General features: G+C 48.1%; 2 protein-coding genes and 1 non-coding gene across 3 annotated transcripts; all 3 read right to left on the bottom strand.

Annotated features, from left to right (window-relative positions):
* Positions 1 to 1,534: 1,534 nt before the first annotated feature.
* Trnae-uuc (transfer RNA glutamic acid (anticodon UUC)) lies at positions 1,535 to 1,606 on the bottom strand. Its single transcript has one exon. It is a non-coding gene; the product is annotated as a tRNA-Glu (tRNA).
* A 6,149-nt stretch (positions 1,607 to 7,755) lies between these two features.
* LOC135396063 (uncharacterized) lies at positions 7,756 to 9,486 on the bottom strand. The gene has a single exon (XM_064627110.1). It carries the CDS (start codon positions 9,484 to 9,486, stop codon positions 7,756 to 7,758), a length of 1,731 nt encoding a protein of 576 aa, XP_064483180.1.
* Positions 9,487 to 10,527: 1,041 nt separating this feature from the next.
* Positions 10,528 to 11,853, bottom strand: LOC135396047 (uncharacterized). The gene has a single exon (XM_064627104.1). The coding sequence runs from the start codon at positions 11,851 to 11,853 to the stop codon at positions 10,528 to 10,530; it is 1,326 nt and encodes a 441-aa protein (XP_064483174.1).
* Positions 11,854 to 25,343: the final 13,490 nt, after the last annotated feature.

Below are 25,343 nucleotides of genomic sequence, written 5' to 3'. Positions count from 1 at the left end.
ATTACAATTGAAATTCCGATGCCGCGAATCGGACCCGGGCCTCCTGGGTGAAAGCCAGGTATCCTAGCCACGAGACCACACAGGACACGTTAGGCAGAAGTTGCTCGATAGAAAAAGGGGATTGAGATGAAAAAGTAGTCAATGCATAAAACAGGTACAGATACAAAAACAGACAGGTCCCACTGAGAGGCGATCTCGGATCGTTGGATTCTGAGACCACAGTGCCGACTATTACAATTGAAATTCCGATGCCGCGAATCGGACCCAGGCTTCCTGGGTGAAAGCCAGGTAACCTAGCCACAAGACCACACAGGACACGTTAGGGAGGAGTTGCTCGATAGAAAAAGGGGATTGAGATGAAAAAGTAGTCAATGCATGAAACAGGTATAGATACAAAAACAGACAGGTCCCACTGAGAGGCGATCTCCGATCGCTGGATTCAGAGTCCACAGTGCTGACCATTACAATTGAAATTCCGATGCCGCGAATCGGACCCAGGCTTCCTGGGTGAAAGCCAGGTATCCTAGCCACGAGACCACACAGGACACGTTAAGCAGGAGTTGCTCGATAGAAAAAGGGGATTGAGATGAAAAAGTAGTCAATGCATAAAAGAGGTATAGATACAAAAACAGACAGGTCCCACTGAGAGGCGATCTCGGATCGCTGGATTCAGAGTCCACAGTGCTGACCATTACAATTGAAATTCCGATGCCGCGAATCGGACCCGGGCCTCCTGGGTGAAAGCCAGGTATCCTAGCCACGAGACCACACAGGACACGTTAGGCAGAAGTTGCTCGATAGAAAAAGGGGATTGAGATGAAAAAACTAGTCCATGCCTGAAACAGGTATAGATACAAAAACAGACAGGTCCCACCGAGAATCGAACTCGGATAGCTGAATTCAGAGTCCAGAGTGCAGACCATTACACCGTGGGACCCGAAATTCGATGCCAGGAATCAGACCCAGGCCTCCTGGGTGAAAGCCAGGTATCCTAGCCACTAGACCACACCGGACACCTTAGGCAGGAGTTGTTCGATTGAAAAAATGGATTGAAACTAAAAAAGTTGTCTACGCCTGAAAACATATAGATACAAAAACAGACCATTACACGATGGGACCTGAAACTCGATGCCGGGACTCAGACCCGGGCCTCCTGGGTGAAAGCGAGGTATCCTAGTCACTAGACCACACTGGACACCTTAGGCAGGAGTTCGATTGACAAAAGGAATTGAAACTAAAAAAGTAGTCTACGCCTGAAAACGTATAGATAGAAAAACAGACCATTACACAATGGGACCTGAAACTCGATGCCGGGACTCAGACCCGGGCCTCCTGGGTGAACGCCAGGTATCCTAGTCACTAGACCACACCGGACACCTTAGGCAGGAGTTGCTCGATAGAAAAAGGGGATTGAGATGAAAAAAGGTAGTCAACGCCAGAAACAGGTATAGATACAAAAACAGACAGGTCCCACTGAGAGGCGACCTCGGATGTTTGGATTTAGAGTCCAGAATGCTGACCATAACAACTCAAATTCCGATGCCGGGAATCGCACCCAGGCCTCCTGGGTGAAAGCCTGGTATCCTAGCCACTAGACCACACCGGACACGTTAGGCAGGCGGTGGTCGATAGAAAAAAAGAGATGAGATGAAACAAGCAGTCAAAGCCTGAAACAGTTTAGATACAAAAACAGACAGGCCCCACCGAGAGTCGAACTCGGATCGCTGGATTGAGAGTCCAGAGTGCCGACCATTACCATTAGTGCCGACCATTAGTTGCTACCAAAGCATCCCGTAAACTTTGGTCACTGAGGAGGACGATGCGCCACTGTACGTCTGCAACGAAGCTGACGGCTTACACTACGTTAGTGCGGCCAATTTTAGAGTACGCGGATATTCTTTGGGATCCCTACGTACAGACGCATACTAACATGCTAGAATCTGTGCAGAAAAAAGCCCTTCGATTTATATATAATGCATATGGTCAGCACACATCTTCGACTTCACTCTATGCTAAATCTGGTTTGCCAACCTTGGCTCAACGAAGGAAAATTCGGCGTCTGAAGTTTTTGCACGATATAGTCAGCGGTACTAATGGGCTCAAGTTCTGCGATTACTTTACTTACAATTCGAGCCGATCCACAAGACTGAAACATAGTAAATTAATCCGTGAGTTTCGTTGCAATAAAGATGTGTTTAAATTTTCTTTTTTTCCACCCACTGTACGAGAATGGAACAAATTGCCCTCTTGTGTTACACAGATTTCATCACCAACCCGGTTTTTACAAGGTCTTGTAGACTAACTTTCTTTCTTGACTTCAGATGTTCAACTCTTGACATTTTGCACTGTGTATAGCTGTATGTTGTATGTGTTGTATGTAGTGTACTCACCTCCTCTGCCATGGCCATCAAGAGATGGCCGGCAGTATCTTTCAAATAAAAATTACACCATGGGACCTTAGATTCGATGCTGGGAATCAGATCCGGGCCTCCCGGGTGAAAGCCGGGTATCCTAACCACTAGACCACACCGGACACATTATGCAGGCGGTGGTCGATAGAAACAAGGGATGACATGAAACAAGCAGTCAAAGCCTGAAACAGTTTAGATACAAAAACAGACAGGCCCCATCGAAAACCGAACTCGGATCGCTGGATTGAGAGTCCAGAGTGCAGACCATTACACCCTGGGACCTTAAATTCGATGCTGGGAATCAGATCCGGGCCTCCCGGGTGAAAGCCGGGTATCCTAACCACTAGACCACACCGGACACATTATGCAGGCGGTGGTCGATAGAAACAAGGGATGACATGAAACAAGCAGTCAAAGCCTGAAACAGTTTAGATACAAAAACAGACAGGCCCCACCGAAAGCCGAACTCGGATCGCTGGATTGAGAGTCCAGAGTGCAGACCATTACACCCTGGGACCTTAAATTCGATGCTGGGAATCAGATCCGGGCCTCCCGGGTGAAAGCCAGGTATCCTAACCACTAGACCACACCGGACACATTATGGAGGCGGTGGTCGATAGAAACAAGGGATGACATGAAACAAGCAGTCAAAGCCTGAAACAGTTTAGATACAAAAACAGACAGGCCCCACCGAGAGTCGAACTCGGATCGCTGGATTGAGAGTCCAGAGTGCAGACCATTACACCCTGGGACCTTAAATTCGATGCTGGGAATCAGATCCGGGCCTCCCGGGTGAAAGCCTGGTATCTTAGTCACTAGACCACACCGTACATCTTAAGGAGGAGTTGTTCGATTGATAAAAGGGATTGAAACGAAAAAGTAGTCTACGCCTGAAAAACGAATAGATACAAAAACAGACAGGTCCCACTGAGAGGCGACCTCGTATCGCTCGATTCAGACTCCACAGTGCTGAGCATTACAACTGAAATTCCGCTGCCGGGAATCGGACCCGTGCCTCCTCGTTGAATGCCAGGTACCCTAGCCACGAGACCACACAGGACACGTTATGCAGGAATTGGTCGATAGAAAAAAAGGTATTGAGATGAAAAAAATAATCAATGCCTGAAACAGGTATAGATACAAAAACAGACAGGTCCCACCGAGAGTCGAACTCGGATCGCTGGATTCAGAGTCGAGAGTGCGGACCATTACACCATGGGACCTGAAACTCGATGCTGGGAATCTGACCCGGGCCTCCTGGGTGAAAGCCAGGTATCTTGGTCACTAGACCACACCGGACACGTTAGGCAGGAGTTGTTCGATTGAAAAAAGGGATTGAAACGAAAAAAGTAGTCTACGCCTGAAAAACGTAGATAGAAAAACAGACAAAAACAGACCATTACACCATGGGACCTGAAACTCGATGCCGGGAACCAGACCCAGCCTCCTGGGTGAAAGCCAGGTATCTTAGTCACTAGACCACACTGGACACCTTAGGCAGGTGTTCGATTGACAAAGGGATTGAAACGAGAAAGTAGACTACGCCTGAAAAACGTATAGATACAAAAACAGATAGGTCCCACTGAGAGGCGACCTCGTATCGCTCGATTCAGACACCACAGTGCTGACCATTACAACTGAAATTCCGCTGCAGGGAATCGGACCCGTGCCTCCTCGTTGAATGGCAGGTATCCTAGCCACGAGACCACACAGGACACGTTATGCAGGAACTGGTCGATAGAAAAAAAGGTATTGAGATGAAAAAAATAATCAATGCCTGAAACAGGTATAGATACAAAAACAGACAGGTCCCACCGAGAGTCGAACTCGGATCGCTGGATTCAGAGTCGAGAGTGCGGACCATTACACCATGGGACCTGAAACTCGATGCTGGGAATCTGACCCGGGCCTCCTGGGTGAAAGCCAGGTATCTTGGTCACTAGACCACACCGGACACGTTAGGCAGGAGTTGTTCGATTGAAAAAAGGGATTGAAACGAAAAAAGTAGTCTACGCCTGAAAAACGTAGATAGAAAAACAGACAAAAACAGACCATTACACCATGGGACCTGAAACTCGATGCCGGGAACCAGACCCAGCCTCCTGGGTGAAAGCCAGGTATCTTAGTCACTAGACCACACTGGACACCTTAGGGAGGTGTTCGATTGACAAAGGGATTGAAACGAGAAAGTAGACTACGCCTGAAAAACGTATAGATACAAAAACAGATAGGTCCCACTGAGAGGCGACCTCGTATCGCTCGATTCAGACACCACAGTGCTGACCATTACAACTGAAATTCCGCTGCAGGGAATCGGACCCGTGCCTCCTCGTTGAATGGCTGGTATCCTAGCCACGAGACCACACAGGACACGTTATGCAGGAATTGGTCGATAGAAAAAAAGGGATTGAGATGAAAAAAATAATCAACGCCTGAAACAGGTATACAGTCAACCCTCGATTTATGAACCTTCGATTTATGAATTCCCTCGTTTTATGAACACGAGCACGGGGAACCAAACTTTTTCCATTCATTTTTCCCTCTTTTTATGAGCCTCGATATTCGAATAATGAACGAAATTTCTGGGAACCAACAAGGAGTTGCCCAGCGTTTTTGCCCACAATTTATGAACGGATCGTTCTGAGGTCAACAGAAACCTTCAAAGGGATAATTCCGTGGTTTTATGAATGACGCCTGAACGGACAAAACGTTTTCCAGGTATTGGGACCTCGGTTCTTAACCCCTTGAAACAACAAACCGGTTGTCCGGGGTCGCTCAAGATGCGACCGAGTGTTTGACCTCAGTTGAGGAATAAGGTGGGCGCTGTGACCCGGAGATTAAAAAACGGACGTTAAAAATCTCGGAGGAAATCCGAGACCAGTCCAGTCCAGTGCGAATGTAGTGACATATCTTCTTTCCCATATTGACACAGCGGAAGGCATGGTCCAAAGCAAAATTAAACAATTTAGTATTGCATGATAAACAGAGTGTGAATGCGCTAACGTCTGTTCTTTGTGAGATTGATACAGCAGAAGGCATGGTCAAAAGCAAAATTACACAATATATCGCATTATAAACACAATCCCAACTGGGAAATACTGTTCCATTTGCTCGATAGAACTCAGTTAACTGAATTTTCGATTTATGAATCCCTCGATTTATGAACGATTTTTCGGGGAACAGAGCGTGTTCATAAATCGAGGGTTGACTGTAGATACAAAAACAGACAGGTCCCACTGAGAGTCAAACTCGGATCGCTGTATTCTGAGTCCAGGCCATTACACCATGGGACCTGAAATTCCGAAGCCGGGTACCGAACCCAGGGCTCCTGGGTGAAAGCCGGGTATCCTAGACCACACCGAACACGTTAGGCAGGCACAAAAAACAACAACTTTATTTCAGGATGATGGGTCGGGAGTTTTATCGCCGGGGGCGATACTCTACCCCTTTGCTTGAGGTGAAGCGGGGAATGAAATAATGGGTCCCGTCACAATAAGGATCGAAGTCCTGTGGCGTCCAAAAAGGCGAAGAGAGCCTTGAGGGCAGAGCGTTGGTGAGGTGGAAGGTGGATGCGGCCAGGGGCCAAGCAATGTTGTGAGGGAGAGGGGACGGGAGTCTAGCTCGTTGAGGGAGGCGGAGAGTACGGAGCGGGAAGGGTGGTAGTGTGGGCAGTGGAGAAGAATGTGCTCGAGATCTTCAACACCACCGCAGTGAGTGCAGTGGGGAAAGTTAACTTGTCTCAAGCGGTACGTAACGCCACTGTGCTGTGAAGGCCACGTCGAGGCGCATTCGATGAACTAATACGGCGTCTTGACGAGAGATATGTGCTGGCATGCGGAGAGAGAGCGCTGGGTCAACTCTTCTCAGCATGGCAGATGTAGTATGTCGGCGGTCCGTTAGCGGGTAGCCAGAGGAGTCTGGAGGTTCGAGAGTCCGGAGAGGAGATTCGAAGTATGGAACCCCGATCGCCTTGTTATGGTCAGATGGAGAGCTACTAACCGGATTTCGTTTCGATCAGAGTGACGCAGGACATTCGATGAGCTAGACAAAAGGACTCGAACCTTCCAAAATTCAAAAAATTAGTTTTTTCTTCCTCGTCGTTCACGAGTTACAACACTAAAAAAAAACAAAGCAACAAAATCCTGAAAGGTCCAAACAACCTCGTCGTCTTTCAGTACATGAAAAATCTAAATCAAGCACGGTTCGCGCTGCAGGTCTCATTCCGCAACATCCTCCCCCCCCCCCCCCCGGAATGGCCGTCACTAGCACGTTGGAGATGACCCTCGAATGGGTACAGCTGCTGTACAGGTCGTCTTGTGATGTTGCCTGATGGCAGCTTGATGGAACATGACCTGTTCTCTCCATCTCTTCCTCGATGAAACTTCACAATCCGTGCTGTTTTCCAAACTTGCTTCGGTGTTCGTTCTCCATGAACGAGTACAAGATCGCCTTCTTTCATGGAATGAGAAGGCGTGGTACGTGATACATGGGCCGATCGCAACTCCCACAGATAGTCCTTGTGCCAACGTTTCCAAAAGTGGTCAGCTATCTTTTGCTGGTGCACCCACCTTCGCGAAAGCGCTTCTGTAGTTGATCTGGTTGGGTCTGGTCGTTTCGAAGATGGCAAGGCAATCAAGCGTTTTCCAACTAGGAGGTGCGCTGGTGTCAGAGCAGTAGGCTCGTTGGGTGAGGAATGCAAGCACGTGATGGGCCGTGAGTTTACTGCTGCTGCGGCTCCGGCTAGCACCGTTTCCATTTCTTCGATCGTCAACGACTGCTTTCCGATGACTCTTCGTAGAGCATGTTTAAGGGTCCGAACGAGTCTCTCCCAAAACCCGCCCCACCGCGGTGCTCTTTCCGGCATGAACCTCCAGCTGATCATAGTTGTGGCCATATAATTCTGCACGTCGTCTTGCCGTATTAGACTCCCTCACTTCTGGATATCTTTCGCGGCCTTTTTAAATGTCAAGGCGTTATCTGAGTACATCACCGAGGGTATTCCACGACGGTACACAAATCTCCTGAATGCAAGAAGGAATGCGTTGGCTCCGAGGTTGCTGATTAGTTCGAAATGTACCGCCCTGGTAACGGCACAAGTAAACAATGAGATATAAGATCTCTTTGATCCGTCATCGGTTTTTACAAAAACTGGGCCGACAAAATCTACTCCTGCCACTTCAAACGGAAGATTGGGGGTTACTCGCTCTGCAGGTAACGGAGCAGTAGGTGCTCTCGCTGGCTGAAGTCGGAAGCGTTTGCACGTTGGGCAGCGGAAGATCACAGTCTTCACAAATTGTCTAGCATGGGGAATCCACCATTTTTCCCTAAGGTCGTTCATGGTGTCCTAGAGTCCTCCATGTTGTGTGTGGTTGTGTGAAGCAGACGCTATAAGGTGTGCCAGGCGGTGCTCCTTCGAAATGATGATGGGATGCTTGACTTGTTCTACTTCATCCGCATAGTGAAGCCGACCCTTAAGCCGGAGAACACCAGTTGCATCCAGAAACGGCTGCAAATTTGCGATCTTCGAGTTCGTGGGAAATTCCAGCTTCTCCCTCAGTGCATAAACCTCATCTGGATACGTTGCGGCCTGCGAAGTACGTACCCAGTACGTTTCCGCATGAAGTACTTCGTCTGCAGACAAGGCACCCGTGAGCCGTTCTTCCTGATGCCGACAATTTGCAATGAATCGAAGAATCCAGGCAGTCGTTCGCAAAACACGGGAATACTTGCCGAACGCATCCAAATCAAGAAGTGGCGACCATTGTTGCAACGCCACTTGCAGTAATGCCTGACATTGTAGGCGTTCCTCATCCGTTCGTGGATCCTGTTCGACGAAATCGTTCGGCCAGCACCCGCAGTCTCCGGCTAGCCACTTAGGCCCATGCCACCAGCTTTGACTGCTAATCAGTTTTAGCGCAGTAATGCCTCTTGTCAAGTGGTCGGCTGGGTTTTCGGTCCCAAGGCAGTGTGCCCAATGCGATATTTCGGTAAAACGTTGGTTTTCATTTACTCGATTGCTGACGAACACTTTCCATTCGGTTGGCCGGCGTCGTATCCACCACAATGCGATCATGGGGTCGGTCCACATAAAATAGTCGAACTGTAGTTTATACAGTGTCCTTTGCAGGTAAGTGAGCATTGTCGCTCCGATAAGCATTCCCATAAGCTCTAGTCTTGGAAGAGAGAGCTGCTTGATAGGTGCTAGACGAGTTTTTGAGAGTATTAAATGCGTTGAAATCTCGCCCTTTGTGTTTGCGGTTCTCAGGTAAGCCACTGCCCCATAACCAAGAGGACTGGCATTACAAAATATATGCATTTGAAACGCAGATGCATTCGCTGGAACGACGCAACGGGGAATCTCTAGTGCTGATAATGTATATAGTTCATTACACCATTCGATCCACTTCTGCTGAGCATCACATGGGATACCTTCGTCCCATCCAACCTTTTTCTTCCATAGGTCTTGAAACATGGATCGGGCCCTGAACGTAAACGGATTGAGGAATCCCAAAGGGTCAAACAGTCTTGCGGTGCCTTGGAGTATGTTCCTTTTGGTTACTGGTGAAGTTGCCACAAACGTTTCCACGGCTTCTAAATTTGGCATCAAGCTGTCAGTTTCAGTATTCCAGGGAACTCCAAGTACCTTTTGATGTATCGACTCGTCAGTCTCACACTTTCTGAACACAGACTTCAACTGGGGTTCATTCGATGCCCATTTTCTGTGTTCAATGACTGCCAAAGCCTGACGATGCATCCTCGTGGCTTGTTCAACGTTATCAGCTCCTGTTACCAAGTCGTCCACGTAAAATGAGGATAACAAGTCGCTTGCGATGTCCCTTAGATCGTCAGTGATGTGACGAAAGTGGTGATACAGCGTTGCAGCCAGGAGGAAAGGACTCGCGGTCGTTCCGAAGGGAACCCGACTCATCCTGAGAACGCAGAGCTCGTTAGACGTCATCTCACGAAAGGGCACGTCGCGGTACCAAAGATATCGTAGCGCATCACGATCTCTCTCGTGGACCATGATCTGGAGGAAAGCTTTCTCGATATCCGCTATCATAGCGATCTGATGCATCCTAAACCTGATTAGAATATCCTGCATGTCCGCTTGAAGCTTTGGTCCAGTTTCCAGGTGGTCATTTCAAGATGTACTTCCGGGACCATGCGACGACGCGTCGAACACTACACGCAACTTGGTTGTTGTAGATGCTTCGCGGAAAACTTCTCTGTGTGGCATGTAGAAAACACCAGTGTTCTGTTCTTGGTTGGATACGGGAACAACTTCTGCGTATCCACTGAGAAGATATCCACGTATAACTTTGTCGTACTCTTCGATCAAATGTCTGTCCCTGTTCAGTCAGAACACAAGTTTCTTCAGCCTAGCTTTAGCTATCTCGAAGTTGTCGTTCAACAGCGAATCTGTCCGTTTCCACGGAAGCTGAACCTCGTACCTGCCATCCCTCATCTTCAGTGTTTCCTCGAACTCCTCGAGAACGGCATGACCTTCGGCTGACGGAGATTCATCTTCGTGGACGATCCCAACTCCTTCCAGGCTGCAAAATCGTTCTAAAAGCTGGTCACAGCGCAGGTCCTCAGAAAGTGTACTCACACGAAGCACAGATACATAGTTGCAGGCCTGCCTTGCGATCAGCGAACGTTCGGTAGTCGGACCCTGAAAAGTCCATCCTAGTTTGGAGTTGATGGCAACGATTTCATCGTTTGGCCCGTAACGTTGGATCTCTCCTTTCAGCAATTTCCACATTTGATCCGACCCAATAAGGACCGAAATTCCCTTCACTTGCGGTATGCCTGGGAACGATACGACATCAGCAACATGTTCTCCAGCTTCCTGAAGTAGAATCAAGTGACGGTCATCTGCTGAAGCTGATGGAAGATCATGACACAGAACTGGCATTTCGATTGCTTCCATAGTTATTACCTCCTCGGCATACTGGCTTCGTATCTGGAGCTCCACTATTCGTCGCCTCTCTGGTTTCCTCCCCATATCACTGGAAAATGTGCTTATTGAGAGTTCCTCCTCTCTCAGGACGGGCAAGTTCAAGCTGCCAACAAGATCCTCCCGCACAAAGGTACTTTGACTACCGCTGTCAAATAATCATCGAATGTATGCGCACTTCTTGTCGGCGACCACCCAAGCCCGGAAAGTCTGTAGCAAAACCGTGGAACGTGAAGTGGCTGAGGACGTGGCGATCACTGCGCTGCGGGTTTGCGTTTTAGGGCTAGCTGACTGGGCTGGGTTGTACTCCGGGTCACACATGGAGGTTACGTGTCTACCTTTGCATTTATCGCATTTGACACGTCTCACACACTGGTTCGTCATATGTCCCACCCAGGTGGATCGGAAACATCTTCGCTGAGATTTGAGCTTCTCTTTTCGGGCACTCAGATTCATATCAGAGGAGCATCGTTCAGTCGTATGCGCCGAAGAGCCGCAAAAGATGCACTTGGCCGGCTCAGAACCCGTTTGGAGTACTAGCCCACTGGGACGGCTCATCTGACTCCCTCTTCGTTTCACAACTCCTCCATCCTGGCTAGATATTCCCGCCTTTTCTCTGCTTTCAACATCGTTCTGGAGAAAATCGAGGAGATCCTCTAACTGCTTTTCGGAGTTTTCGAGCTGTGCTGCTTGTTGCTGTTTCCTACGATGGTAGTCCAAAACCATGTCCTGTGGCAACGCGTTCAGGAGAATGTCGTTCATCATCGCTGCGTAACTTCCAGCAGTTATTCCGAGAGATTTTAATCCCCGCATACTAGACTGGGCCTGATCATACATCTTCCTCAGTCCACCAGTATCGTGCGAAGAGCGAATATGGGAAAGTTGACGCAGACGGGAGAAATACTCGTGTTCTATCTTCTGTCTATCACCAAAACGTTTTTTCAGCAACTCCAATGCATCATCATAGCAAGCTTCCGTGGCCTGGAGTCCCTCAATCGCAGCAGACGCCCGTCCAACGAGAAGAGATCTCAGGTACTGGAATTTCTCGATGTTGGAAAGGGTAGCGTTTTCATGTATGCTGCTTAAGTATTGCTCCCAGAAGCTTGGCCACAGCGTGGGCTCGCCATTGAACTTTTGTAGCTGGAGCTTTGGTAACTTAATTCCAGATCTCGTTGACTCCCTCAAGGACAGAGCGTTCCTCTCAGTTTGCGATGTCATGGTCTGCAAAGCCGGAGCTTCAACTTGTCGAAGTTTGTAGTTCAATTTTGAGACTACTGTGCTTACTTCCTCTTGGTATCCAAAGCAGCTGTCATACTCCTGGGTATCGACGTCTTTCAAGTCGGTACTGCAAATGGTGAGGCGATCTAGTAGAACGGTGAGCTCCTCAGCGCTGGCGGTCTCAGATGAAAGAAGAGCTTTGCTTTCGTTGATGATTCGAGTGGTCCTCCCTCGCAGTACAGTCCTTTTCGCTTTCAAGCGATCCATCCTCCTCGATCGTCCAGAATTACCTTCCCGGGTTTCGGCACCAATATGTTATGGTCAGATGGATAGCTACTAATCGGATTTCGTTTCGATCAGAGTGACGCAGGACATTCGATGAGCTAGAGAAAAGGACTCGAACCAGATGTTCCAAAATTTCAAAAACTAGTTTTTTTCTTCCTCGTCGTTCACGAGTTACAACACTAAAAAAAACAAAGCAACAAAATTCTGAAAGGTCCAAACAACCTCGTCGTCTTTCAGTACATGAAAAATCTAAATCAAGCACGGTTCGCGCTGCAGGTCTCATTCCGCAACAGCCTCTCAGTATCGCGTCCGTGTCCGAGACGAGAGAGTTGCTTCGGCGGCACTGTCCGCCAGCTCATTGCCTTCGACACCACAATGGGCGGGAACCCATTGGAAAGCGAGCCTATGTCCTGCTTTGTAGACAAGTTTGTAAGCGGTTACCACATCCATAGCCAACGCTGCGGAGGAGCCTCGTATGCCAGAATTTTCAATTGCTTGCACCGCAGATGCTGAGTCAGTAAAGACCACCCAATTCGGGGGGGGGGGGGGGGGGCGAAGGAACGATGTGCTGCAAAAAGAAAAGTAAGGCGTAGAGCGGCACAAAACAACTCTTGCACGGAATGCCGGAAAATTGGGCACTTCGCAAGTGTCTGACGGAGAGGTCCCAAAGGACGTGGTAAACTCCCTAACAAAGCTGACAATGTGTAAGTCATGGATGTGGTTGAAGACTACAACTTCCTGGGAGCTGCGCGGGGCAGCCAGGGCAGAGCACGCTTCATTGACCTTAGGATCAATGGACATCCTGTTCAGGCCAAAACTGACTCCGGGGGAGACGTCACGGTCGTGGGCGAAGAATTTCCCGGCATACCAAAGAAATTAAGCCACGGCGACCCGCTCATGGGTCCGGGTGGTACACAGCTCAACGTACTGGGAAAGTTTAAAGCTGTCATCACCTGGAAAGAAACGATTTTCGTCGCAGACACTGTTTTTTGGTCCGAAATCTGAAAGATCCGCTGCTAGGAATGCCAGCGCTAGAGGAACTGGGAGTGATTACGTTTTTGAGTGATGTCACACGGGATGATTTAGTGTCTTCTTAGTGTAGTGCACTCCAACTAGCGAATGTCATTTTCACTACGTGCTTGCTACACGACTTAAGTAAGTGTCACTCACTGATCTCTGTATAAAGGCTGGATTGCGCATAGGAGAGGGGCGCGTGGGAGAGAGGTGCGGCAACCGGCCACCATGTTGGAGGGCCCACTGGTGCCGGCTGCTCCCATAGGAAACAATACCCGGTACCCGGGTTCGAATCCCGGTGCCGGCTGTGCTGTCTGGGGTTTTTCCTGGGTTTTCCACAGACGCTTTCAGACATATGTCGGCACAGTTCCCCTAGAAGTCGGTCCAGGACGCACATTTCCCCAGGGCATCAGTCGTGACGTTGCCCACATACGTGAGGCAGACAACGGCAAGCCCTTTCACCATCACCATCACCACCACCATAGGAAACAATGGGAAGCGATTTGATTTGGAGTATTTATTGCGCTTTAAACGCTCCTCATTGCTGATTAGCACGCATTTTTCTTAGGAATCAGTGTGCTGATGTATTCCAAACGGATTCAGCCGTATTTCAGTAGTTTTTAATGGTAATTGCCTTCCTTTTCTTCTCCGCTGCCTGTATTCCGAATAGGGGGTCGTAGCTGTCGTGCACAAGGCGCACACGCACGAAGGTGAATCTGGTGAATGTCAACTTATAAAATTAACTCTTTTTGCTCAGAAAGGTTTCACACTGTTTGTTATTGTAAGGTACTTCCGTTTTTCTATTTTTTGTTTGTTTTCGTTTGTTGTTCGGTTTTCGTGTGATGTTCCGTGGTTCTCGTTCTTTAGTATGTGGTTTGGTATTGTATGGTTCTCGTTTGACTTTTTCCGTTATCGTATTATGTTCTACGAGTGTCTCTGTGCGTGTTCTACAATAAGACCTCGGTCCTAATTCTGAAGGGTCTCACCACCAGCAGTGGGGTGGAGTATAGACGCTGGCGATGAAACTCCCCATTCCTCATCTTAAAATAACGTTATTGTCACGAGTGCGTTGCAGTTATTCAGCTGTCAGCGTATTTCATTACAGAAATTTGAAGCCACGATTGATTGATTGATTGATTGATTGATTATGTGTTTAATGTGCACGAAGAGCATGCACATGCATGACTTCACACGCTGTAGGAGCGACTGCACATACCAGGTTAACACAGCAGTTTATTTACTTCCACCGTACCTCACAAATTAACAGAACAGTGGAACAAATTGGCATATTGGGGCAGGTTCTGCATCCGCTTCTTCGGCACAGCTGAGCGACTGTGACGGGAACCTGCAAGCACAAGCGCATTGTTAATAGAAAATACATGGTTTTGAGATTGATAGGAACACCCATCCATACTTTTTTAGTACGTAATGGCACCAGCGAAGTAGCAATGCAAACAAGTCCGAGTTGTCAGATGCATGCCATACGAATAAACAGATTTTTCCTCAAAATAAAGAGCTCACCTGTGAAAAATTATCCCTCTTTCTCTGTTCGTGTGGAGTGTACTCAAAGCTGCAACAAACTGGCATCACATGCCCTGTCTTTTAAAGTAAATTTTAAAAAATACCGGCAGCCCCGCTTGAACTAAATGCAAACGACAGAATGCGTTGGGCCCACCAATATGGCGGCCGGTGACCACGCCGTGGAGCACCCTATGCGCGATACAGCCTATACTATAGAGATCAGTGGTGTCACTTATGCAGTGATGGAAATTACGACGGATAAGAGTAAACGGCGGCAACATTTCCAGGCGTGCACCACAATACCTTCCTCCAGAATGTTTTCCTTTTATTTAGAAACACTTCCTGTTAATCTTCTTCCAATATTAAACAAATTGGCCTCACACATATGCTACAACAAAAATGGCTGCCGCTGGAATGCTGAGACCGCGAAGTTGACGCAGGCTGTTAACAACAGTAGTAACATGTTTTTTTGGCACCACCTCGCACTGTACTTAAACAAAATAAACACGCTATTGAAAATGCCCTTTTAAAAATAATGTGGTGTTGGGACGCCTCGCATTTTCACACTATTTCTACATGTGCCGCAAAGCCTGCCGTCGAGGCTACACACTTTGTCCGCCGAACACAAGTGACCCAGTGATTCCGCAGCCATAAGGTGCTTACAATATACCTTACAGCACTGTAGTGTGCTAAATTGTTTATACTGCAGTATTACTAATCGCTAATTAAATTTAAACTAGTATGTGAGAATGATATACTGAAGTGAATAAATACATAAAGTAAATAGGGGGAACCCCTTTGCCGTACACCCCAATCTCACAGCATAGCAATTGAGCTCTCAAACAACCACCATCAGTTGAACAATAAACGGAGTGAGATTAATATAAACTCGCTCAAAGACTCGTACACAACGCTGGACCCAAAACCCTTTTGCAGCCGACGCCGCGTATCGCGGTCACGAGACCATAACAACGCCGTGGAGAGCCGCCACCGAGAGCGTCTGTCCTGTCGCCCGCAGCGCCACTACAGCCTTGCACAAGGGGGCACTCTATTTCGCATCGCCATCCAATATGTCTCCCGCTATCTCTCACCATGCTCCCCGAAGGAGCAATGACGTCATCCGCGGAATGCGACAGCAGCGGCCCCTAGTGGTGAGGCGTCGCTCGTACCGCCCTCTAGTGGTGTACGCTACACAATGGGTAATCCTTCTATTCATCGGAGATAATCCGTCTATTGGGGGCTGCATTGGAAACAACACCCAAGTGAGTTTGGGGAACTCAATAAATCATCAGTGCACTTTCTGCCGAGTGTCACTAAAAGATGTCGTGTGACAGCGTAGGAATGACGCTAAGTGCAAGTGTCACTCGCTGAAAGTGACACTAAATTAGTCCGTCTGAGTCTCCCGTCTGAATACGAAGCGATGTGTCCCGTCGACATTTCACGGAATCGGGAAGATACCTGGTGAACACACCACTCAGCTAGTTGCGAGCGCCGTGCCCTTCTCGGTTTCGACACCGCGTCGTGTACCTCTACCATTACGCTAACTTATCGGCAAAGAGTTGCGTCGACTAGAGTCGCTTTCAGTAGTTCGCAAAGTAGAAACTCCCGCTCCGTGGTGCCCGCCGATAGTCCCAGTGCTAAAGCCCAACAGTTCAGGTCAGCATTTGCGTGGACTTCACGCGGCTATATACCAACGGTGGACAACATATCCTAAACCAACGGTGGAAGAAGTGCTTGGGAACTTGCGAGAAGCGAAGTTTTTCTCAAAACTCGACGCGAACTCGGGATTTCACCAGACACAGTTGTCGCCGAAGTGCCAAAAATTAACTACATTCATCACCCCCTTTGGACGCTGCTGCTACCAGCGGCTACCTTTCGGCATAACTTCGGCACCGGAAGTTTTTCAAAGAAAGATGATGGAAAATCTAGATGGACTGCCTGGCGTCCAGAACATGATGGATGACATTTTCGTCTTCGGAAGGACGAAGGAAGAGCATGACTACCGTTTAAAGCAAACCATGGATCGTCTCCATCAAAGCGGTATGACACTGAACAGAGAAAAATGCAAGTTCGGAGTCAACAAAGTTTCGTTCCTTGGGGTGATCGTCACTGATCAAAGGAATCTTCCCAGACCCTCGAAAGATAACCGCTATAAAGACCCTTCCACCGCCCACAAATGTTGTGGAACTTAGGAGGTTCCTAGGAATGATGAATCATGTTGCGCGATTCTTACCGCATTTGTCACAACCGCTTCGAGCACTTCTATCTAAATATGCGCATTGGACCTGGGATACACTAAGACAAGGATGTTCTGATGTTTTAAAACGCTTCATAACGACCAACCCTACCCAGGCAGCACAATGTACTGAAAGTCGAGTGCAATAGGGGTGGACGGGTAGGTGGGAGGCCTTGAACTCACTCGTGAAACTAAATAACATTGATAAGACACATACCGTCCACCTCTATCGCACTCGACTTTCAGTACATTGTGCTGCTTACCAAGCAGCACAATGTACTGAAAGTCGAGTGCATTAGGGGTGGACAGTATGTGTCTTATCAATGTTTCTTAGCTTTAAGAGTCTGTTCAAGGTCTGCCACCTACCCGTCCACCCCATTGCACTCGACTTTCAGTACACTGTGCTGCTTACCCAAGCAGCACAATGTACTGAAAGTCGAGTGCAATTGGGGTGGACGGGTTGGTGGCAGATCTTGAACAGACTCTTGAAACTAAGGAACATTGATGAAACACAAACCGTCCACCCCTATTGCACTCGACCTTCAGTACATTGTGCTGCTTACCCAAGCAGCACAATGTACTGAAAGTCGAGTGATGAGACCGTGCTGTGGTACCATAAACGACAGAATATACAGAAATGTATGTATATATATGTTCAGTATCTTAGTCTCTGTCCCAAAGACATGACGTTTACTACTAAAGTAATTTACTGAGACTAATTTACTGAGACTGAGTACTAAAATTACTAAAGTAATTTACTGAGAAGTCTGGTCATTTGAGACTCAGAAGGCCCGCAACGAGGACCCTGCGCTGCAATCACAGATGACCTCATCGTCAGTGTTGTCGCTTCCGATAGTGTCCAAGAAGAATCTGATAATGAAAGCGGGTATGCACCATCTGTGACGGGAGAAAATGCGCGGGCGGCACTGAAATAGCGCTGGTATTTTTGAAGCAACAGAATAATATTTCACAAGCTCATGCCATTAGCAACGGTTTGCAAGAACTGGATGTGTGTATTTGAATGAAAGAGATGACAATGAATAATTTTCTGTGTAACGGTCAATAAATATGCCATATTTGCTTTTAGTATCACTCTGGAATTTTGCATTTCACTTATCCGGCTCCCCCGCGACCCGGACATTTTCACACATTAACGGAGCCGTCAAGTTAAAGGCGGGTCGACTGTGTTTGCGTGTCGCTTTTCACGACAGCGCACTTCATTTGTGGACTGTCGTTGTGGGTTAAGACGCCACGGGCCCTATTCCGAGCCCGTGTCGAGTAGCAAGAGACAGTGTTGATAGAGTGTCGTCAGAAGACGACTACGAGCATCAGAAGCTACACTTGCCCGTTTTGGAATTCCCATGTCGCTTTTGACGACAGTGTGCTTGATTTGTGGACTGTCAATGCAGGTTAAGACGTCAGGGTCCCTATTCCGAGCCGCTGTCCAGCGCCAGCGACGATGCCGATAGAGGAGCATTGGTATAAGGTGATTACGAGCACCGGGAGTGACACTTCCCCATTTTGGTATTTCCACGTCGCTTTTAACGACAGTGTGCTTGGTTTGTTGACTGTCGTTGGAGGTTCAGACGTCAGGGGCGTTATTCCGAGCCACTGCCGAGCACCAGCGACGGTGTCGGTAGAAGGCGATTACGAGCAACAGGCGCAGCACTTGCCCTTATTGGTATTTCCATGTCGCTTTTCATGACAGTTCACTTCGTTTGTTGACTGTTGTTATGGGTTAAGACGTCAGGGGCCCTATTCCCAGCCGGTGTCGAGTAGCAAGAAACAGTGTTGATAGAGTATCGTCAGAAGGCGACTACGAGCATCAGAAGCGACACTTGCCCGTTTTGGTATTCCCATGTAGCTTTTGACGACAGTGTGCTTGATTTGTGGACTGTCAATGCAGGTTAAGACGTCAGGGTCCCTATTCCGAGCCGCTGTCCAGCGCCAGCGACGATGCCGATAGAGGAGCATTTGTATAAGGTGATTACGAGCACCGGGAGTGACACTTCCCCATTTTGGTATTTCCACGTCGCTTTTAACGACAGTGTGCTTGGTTTGTTGACTGTCGTTAGAGGTTGAGACGTCAGGGTCCTTATTCCGAGCCACTGCCGAGCGCCAGCAACGGTGTCGGTAAAAGGCGCTTACGAGCACCGGGAGTAGCACTTGCCCTTATTGGTATTTCCATGTCGCTTTTCATGACAGTGCACTTCGTTTGTTGACTGTCGTTATAGGGTAAGCCGTTAGACGCCCTATTCCGAGCTGGTGTCGAGTGCCAGAGACAGTGTTGATAGAGTATCGGCAGAAGACGACTACGACCATCAGACGCGACACTTGCCCGTTTTGGTATTTTCATGTCATTTTTCATAACAGTGCATTTCGTTTGTTGACTGTCGTTATGGGTTAAGACGTCAGGGACCCTATTCCGAGCCGGTGTCGAGTGCCAGAGACAGTGATGATAGAGTATCGGCAGAAGGCGACTACGAGCATCAGAAGCGACACTTGCCCGTTTTGGTATTTTCATGATGTTTTTCATGACAGTGCATTTCGTTTGTTGACTGTCGTTATGGGTTAAGACGTAAGGGACCCTATTCCGAGCCGGTGTCGAGTGCCAGAGACAGTGTTGATAGAGTATCGGCAGAAGACGACTACGAGCATCAGAAGCGACACTTGCCCGGTTTGGTATTTTCATGATGTTTTTCATGACAGTGCATTTCGTTTGTTGACTGTCGTTATGGGTTAAGACGTAAGGGACCCTATTCCGAGCCGGTGTCGAGTGCCAGAGACAGTGTTGATAGAGTATCGGCAGAAGACGACTACGAGCATCAGAAGCGACACTTGCCCGGTTTGGTATTTTCATGTCGTTTTTCATGACAGTGCATTTCGTTTGTTGACTGTCGTTATGGGTTAAGACGTCAGGGACCCTATTCCGAGCCGGTGTAGAGTGCCAGAGACAGTGTTGATAGAGTATCGGCAGAAGACGACTACAAGCATCAGAAGCGGCACTTGCCCGTTTTGGTATTTTCATGTCGTTTTTCATGACAGTGCATTTCGTTTGTTGACTGTCGTTATGGGTTAAGACGTCAGGGACCCTATTCCGAGCCGGTGTAGAGTGCCAGAGACAGTGTTGATAGAGTATCGGCAGAAGACGACTACAAGCATCAGAAGCGACACTTGCCCGTTTTGGTATTTTCATGTCGTTTTTCATGACAGTGCATTTCGTTTGTTGACTGTCGTTATGGGTTAAGACGTCAGGGACCCTATTCCGAGCCGGTGTAGAGTGCCAGAGACAGTGTTGATAGAGTATCGGCAGAAGACGACTACAAGCATCAGAAGCGGCACTTGCCCGTTTTGGTATTTTCATGTCGTTTTTCATGACAGTGCATTTCGTTTGTTGACTGTCGTTATGGGTTAAGACGTCAGGGACCCTATTCCGAGCCGGTGTAGAGTGCCAGAGACAGTGTTGATAGAGTATCGGCAGAAGACGACTACAAGCATCAGAAGCGACACTTGCCCGTTTTGGTATTTTCATGTCGTTTTTCATGACAGTGCATTTCGTTTGTTGACTGTCGTTATGGGTTAAGACGTCAGGGACCCTATTCCGAGCCGGTGTCGAGTGCCAGAGACAGTGTTGACAGAGTATCGGCAGAAGAGGACTACAAGCATCAGAAGCGACACTTGCCCGTTTTGGTATTTTCATGTCGTTTTTCATGACAGTGCATTTCGTTTGTTGACTGTCGTTATGGGTTAAGACGTCAGGGACCCTATTCCGAGCCGGTGTAGAGTGCCAGAGACAGTGTTGATAGAGTATCGGCAGAAGACGACTACAAGCATCAGAAGCGACACTTGCCCGTTTTGGTATTTTCATGATGTTTTTCATGACAGTGCATTTCGTTTGTTGACTGTCGTTATGGGTTAAGACGTAAGGGACCCTATTCCGAGCCGGTGTCGAGTGCCAGAGACAGTGTTGATAGAGTATCGGCAGAAGACGACTACGAGCATCAGAAGCGACACTCGCCCGGTTTGGTATTTTCATGATGTTTTTCATGACAGTGCATTTCGTTTGTTGACTGTCGTTATGGGTTAAGACGTCAGGGACCCTATTCCGAGCCGGTGTCGAGTGCCAGAGACAGTGTTGATAGAGTATCGGCAGAAGACGACTACCAGCATCAGAAGCGACACTTGCCCGTTTTGGTATTTTCATGATGTTTTTCATGACAGTGCATTTCGTTTGTTGACTGTCGTTATGGGTTAAGACGTAAGGGACCCTATTCCGAGCCGGTGTCGAGTGCCAGAGACAGTGTTGATAGAGTATCGGCAGAAGACGACTACGAGCATCAGAAGCGACACTTGCCCGTTTTGGTATTTTCATGATGTTTTTCATGACAGTGCATTTCGTTTGTTGACTGTCGTTATGGGTTAAGACGTAAGGGACCCTATTCCGAGCCGGTGTCGAGTGCCAGAGACAGTGTTGATAGAGTATCGGCAGAAGACGACTACGAGCATCAGAAGCGACACTCGCCCGGTTTGGTATTTTCATGATGTTTTTCATGACAGTGCATTTCGTTTGTTGACTGTCGTTATGGGTTAAGACGTAAGGGACCCTATTCCGAGCCGGTGTCGAGTGCCAGAGACAGTGTTGATAGAGTATCGGCAGAAGACGACTACGAGCATCAGACGCGACACTTGCCCGTTTTGGTATTTTCATGTCGTTTTTCATGACAGTGCATTTCATTTGTTGACTGTCGTTATGGGTTAAGACGTCAGGGACCCTATTCCGAGCCGGTGTCGAGTGCCAGAGACAGTGTTGATAGAGTATCGGCAGAAGACGACTACGAGCATCAGAAGCGACACTTGCCCGTTTTGGTATTTTCATGTCGTTTTTCATGACAGTGCATTTCGTTTGTTGACTGTCGTTATTGGTTAAGATGTCAGGGACCCTATTCCGAGCTGGTGTCGATTGCCAGAGACAGTGTTGATAGAGTATCGGCAGAAGGCGACTACGAGCATCAGAAGCGACACTTGCCCGTTTTGGTATTTTCATGTCGTTTTTCATGACAGTGCATTTCGTTTGTTGACTGTCGTTATGGGTTAAGACGTCAGGAACGCAATTCCGAGCCGGTGTCGAGTGCCAGAGACAGTGTTGATAGAGTATCGGCAGAAGACGACTACGACCATCAGAAGCGACACTTGCCCGTTTTGGTATTTTCATGTCGTTTTTCATGACAGTGCATTTCGTTTGTTGACTGTCGTTATGGGTTAAGACGTCTGGGACCCTATTCCGAGCCGGTGTCGAGTGCCAGAGACAGTGTTGATAGAGTATTGGCAGAAGACGACACTTGCCCGTTTTGGTATTTTCATATCGTTTTTCATGACAGTGCATTTCGTTTGTTGACTGTCGTTATGGGTTAAGACGTCAGGAACGCAATTCCGAGCCGGTGTCGAGTGCCAGAGACAGTGTTGATAGAGTATCGGCAGAAGACGACTACGACCATCAGAAGCGACACTTGCCTGTTTTGGTATTTTCATGTCGTTTTTCATGACAGTGCATTCCGTTTGTTGACTGGCGTTATGGGTTAAGACGTCAGGGACCCTATTCCGAGCCGGTGTCGAGTGCCAAAGACAGTGTTGATAGAGTATTGGCAGAAGACGACACTTGCCCGTTTTGGTATTTTCATATCGTTTTTCATGACAGTGCATTTCGTTTGTAGATTGTCGTTATGGGTTAAGACGTGAGGGACCCTATTCCGAGCCGGTGTCGAGTGCCAAAGACAGTGTTGATAGAGTATCGGCAGAAGACGACACTTGCCCGTTTTGGTATTTTCATGTCGTTTTTCATGACAGTGCATTTCGTTTGTTGACTGTCGTTATGGGTTAAGACGTCAGGGACCCTATTCCGAGCCCGTGTCGAGTGCCAAAGACAGTGTTGATAGAGTATCGGCAGAAGACGACACTTGCCCGTTTTGGTATTTTCATATCGTTTTTCATGACAGTGCATTTCGTTTGTTGACTGTCGTTATGGGTTAAGACGTCAGGGACCCTATTCCGAGCCGGTGTCGAGTGCCAGAGACAGTGTTGATAGAGTATCGGCAGAAGGCGACTACGAGCATCGGAAGCGACACTTGCCCGTTTTGGTATTCCCATGTAGCTTTTAACGACAGTGTGCTTGATTTGTGGACTGTCAATGCAGGTTAAGACATCAGGGTCCCTATTAGGAACCGCTGTCGATCACCAGCGACGATGCCGATAGAGGAGTATTGGTAGAAGGCGATTACGAGCACCGGGAGTGACACTTCCTTGTTTTGATATTTCTATGTCGCTTTTAACAACAGTGTGCTTGGTTTGCTCACTGCCATTACAGGTTAAGACGTTAGGGGTCCTATTAGGAACCGCTGTCGATCACCAGCGACGATGCCGATAGAGCAGTATTGGTAGATGATGATTACGAGCACCGGGAGTGACACTTCCTTGTTTTGATATTTCTATGTCAGTTTTAACGACAGTGTGCTTGGTTTGCTCACTGCCATTAGAGGTTAAGACGTTAGGGGTCCTATTAGGAACCGCTGTCGATCACCAGCGACGATGCCGATAGAGGAGTATTGGTAGAAGATGATTACGAGCACCGGGAGTGACACTTCCTTGTTTTGATATTTCTATGTCAGTTTTAACGACAGTGTGCTTGGTTTGCTCACTGCCATTAGAGGTTAAGACGTTAGGGGTCCTATTAGGAACCGCTGTCGATCACCAGCGACGATGCCGATAGAGCAGTATTGGTAGATGATGATTACGAGCACCGGGAGTGACACTTCCTTGTTTTGATATTTCTATGTCAGTTTTAACGACAGTGTGCTTGGTTTGCTCACTGCCATTAGAGGTTAAGACGTTAGGGGTCCTATTAGGAACCGCTGTCGATCACCAGCGACGATGCCGATAGAGGAGTATTGGTAGAAGATGATTACGAGCACCGGGAGTGACACTTCCTTGTTTTGATATTTCTATGTCGCTTTTAACGACAGTGTGCTTGGTTTGCTCACTGCCATTAGAGGTTAAGACGTTAGGGGTCCTATTAGGAACCGCTGTCGATCACCAGCGACGATGCTGATAGAGGAGTATTAGTAGAAGATGATTACGAGCACCGGGAGTGACACTTCCTTGTTTTGATATTTCTATGTCGCTTTTAACGACAGTGTGCTTGGTTTGCTCACTGCCATTAGAGGTTAAAGGAGCATTAAAGTGGTATCTAACATGGCCCAAAACTGCTGTCATCTTGTAAAGCAGTATGTGAAAAGCATTCCCACAAAATATTTCTGTCCAAAGTTGTATCACCACGGTGCAATTAATTTGGAAAATCGCTGCCGCGGTGACAGGCCGGAGCGCTCCAACTGCAGACCACACCCACTCTAGTGTGACGTTCGTGGTAGAGAGCCCCTCATTCGTTCGTAGGAAAAACCGTCTGCTACGAACATTGCTAGCTGCTTCTTGTTGACTTCTATTATTTATATGATTTATATCATGTTTTCTTTAAAAGAAGAAGCATATACGCAGCCTGAGAAAATAAGATTACGATCACAAGAGTAATATATCCGTGGCTTCTGTGCAATCTCAGATTTCACAGCAGCAGAAAGCTATTGCGAAGCGGTATTGTGGCGCCACCTGTTAGCCACTGAACCAACTGCGCGGTGAAAACTGTCGGACAGGCTGCACACTGTCGAGAAGCACGGAGTTTTTGCTGTACAAACGCAGTTAATTTCGGGCTGCACCACTCGTTCTTCCCGTGGTGCCTGCGGTCCCAAAAAATCGTGGTTGTGTCGTTGACAGCCTTCAAACCCTCCGTTTCGGACATCACGAAGCCGGAGAACGCATGGCGTCTCCCAAGCGGTAGCAGACGCTCGCGCCTGGGCGATGTTGCTCACCTCGATCATGTGATCCCAAGTCCAATGAGGAGCGTCCTCACCACTTGCGTCACATAGTGACGTGTGTGGTAGCGCTCATCACGTGCCTATCGTGAAGGCGAAGGAGGGTGTTTCGCGCGCGGGAGGTTCGGGGAGCTATTGCAGGCGTCCCAATTTAGCTACCGTTGCACTAATTGTGGGAAAACTGTTTTCGGCCGCGTAACATTCCATACTGACCAAAAACAGAAAAAAAGTTGTGGGCCTCTAGACTGCTCCTTTAAGACGTTAGGGGTCCTATTAGGAACCGCTGTCGATCACCAGCGACGATGCCGATAGAGGAGTATTGGTAGAAGATGATTACGAGCACCGGGAGTGACACTTCCTTGTTTTGATATTTCTATGTCGCTTTTAACGACAGTGTGCTTGGTTTGCTCACTGCGATTAGAGGTTAAGACGTTAGGGGTCCTATTAGGAACCGCTGTCGATCACCAGCGACGATGCTGATAGAGGAGTATTGGTAGAAGATGATTACGAGCACCGGGAGTGACACTTCCTTGTTTTGATATTTCTATGTCGCTTTTAACGACAGTGTGCTTGGTTTGATCACTGCCATTAGAGGTTAAGACGTTAGGGGTCCTATTAGGAACCGCTGTCGATCACCAGCGACGATGCCGATAGAGAAGTATTGGTAGAAGATGATTACGAGCACCGGGAGTGACACTTCCTTGTTTTGATATTTCTATGTCGCTTTTAACGACAGTGTGCTTGGTTTGCTCACTGCCATTAGAGGTTAAGACGTTAGGGGTCCT

Source organism: Ornithodoros turicata, chromosome 1 (genome assembly GCF_037126465.1).
Source record: "Ornithodoros turicata isolate Travis chromosome 1, ASM3712646v1, whole genome shotgun sequence".
NCBI lineage: Eukaryota > Metazoa > Arthropoda > Arachnida > Ixodida > Argasidae > Ornithodoros > Ornithodoros turicata.
The sequence above is the reverse complement of the archived record's forward strand: the minus strand, read 5'-3'. Positions and strand labels throughout refer to the sequence as shown.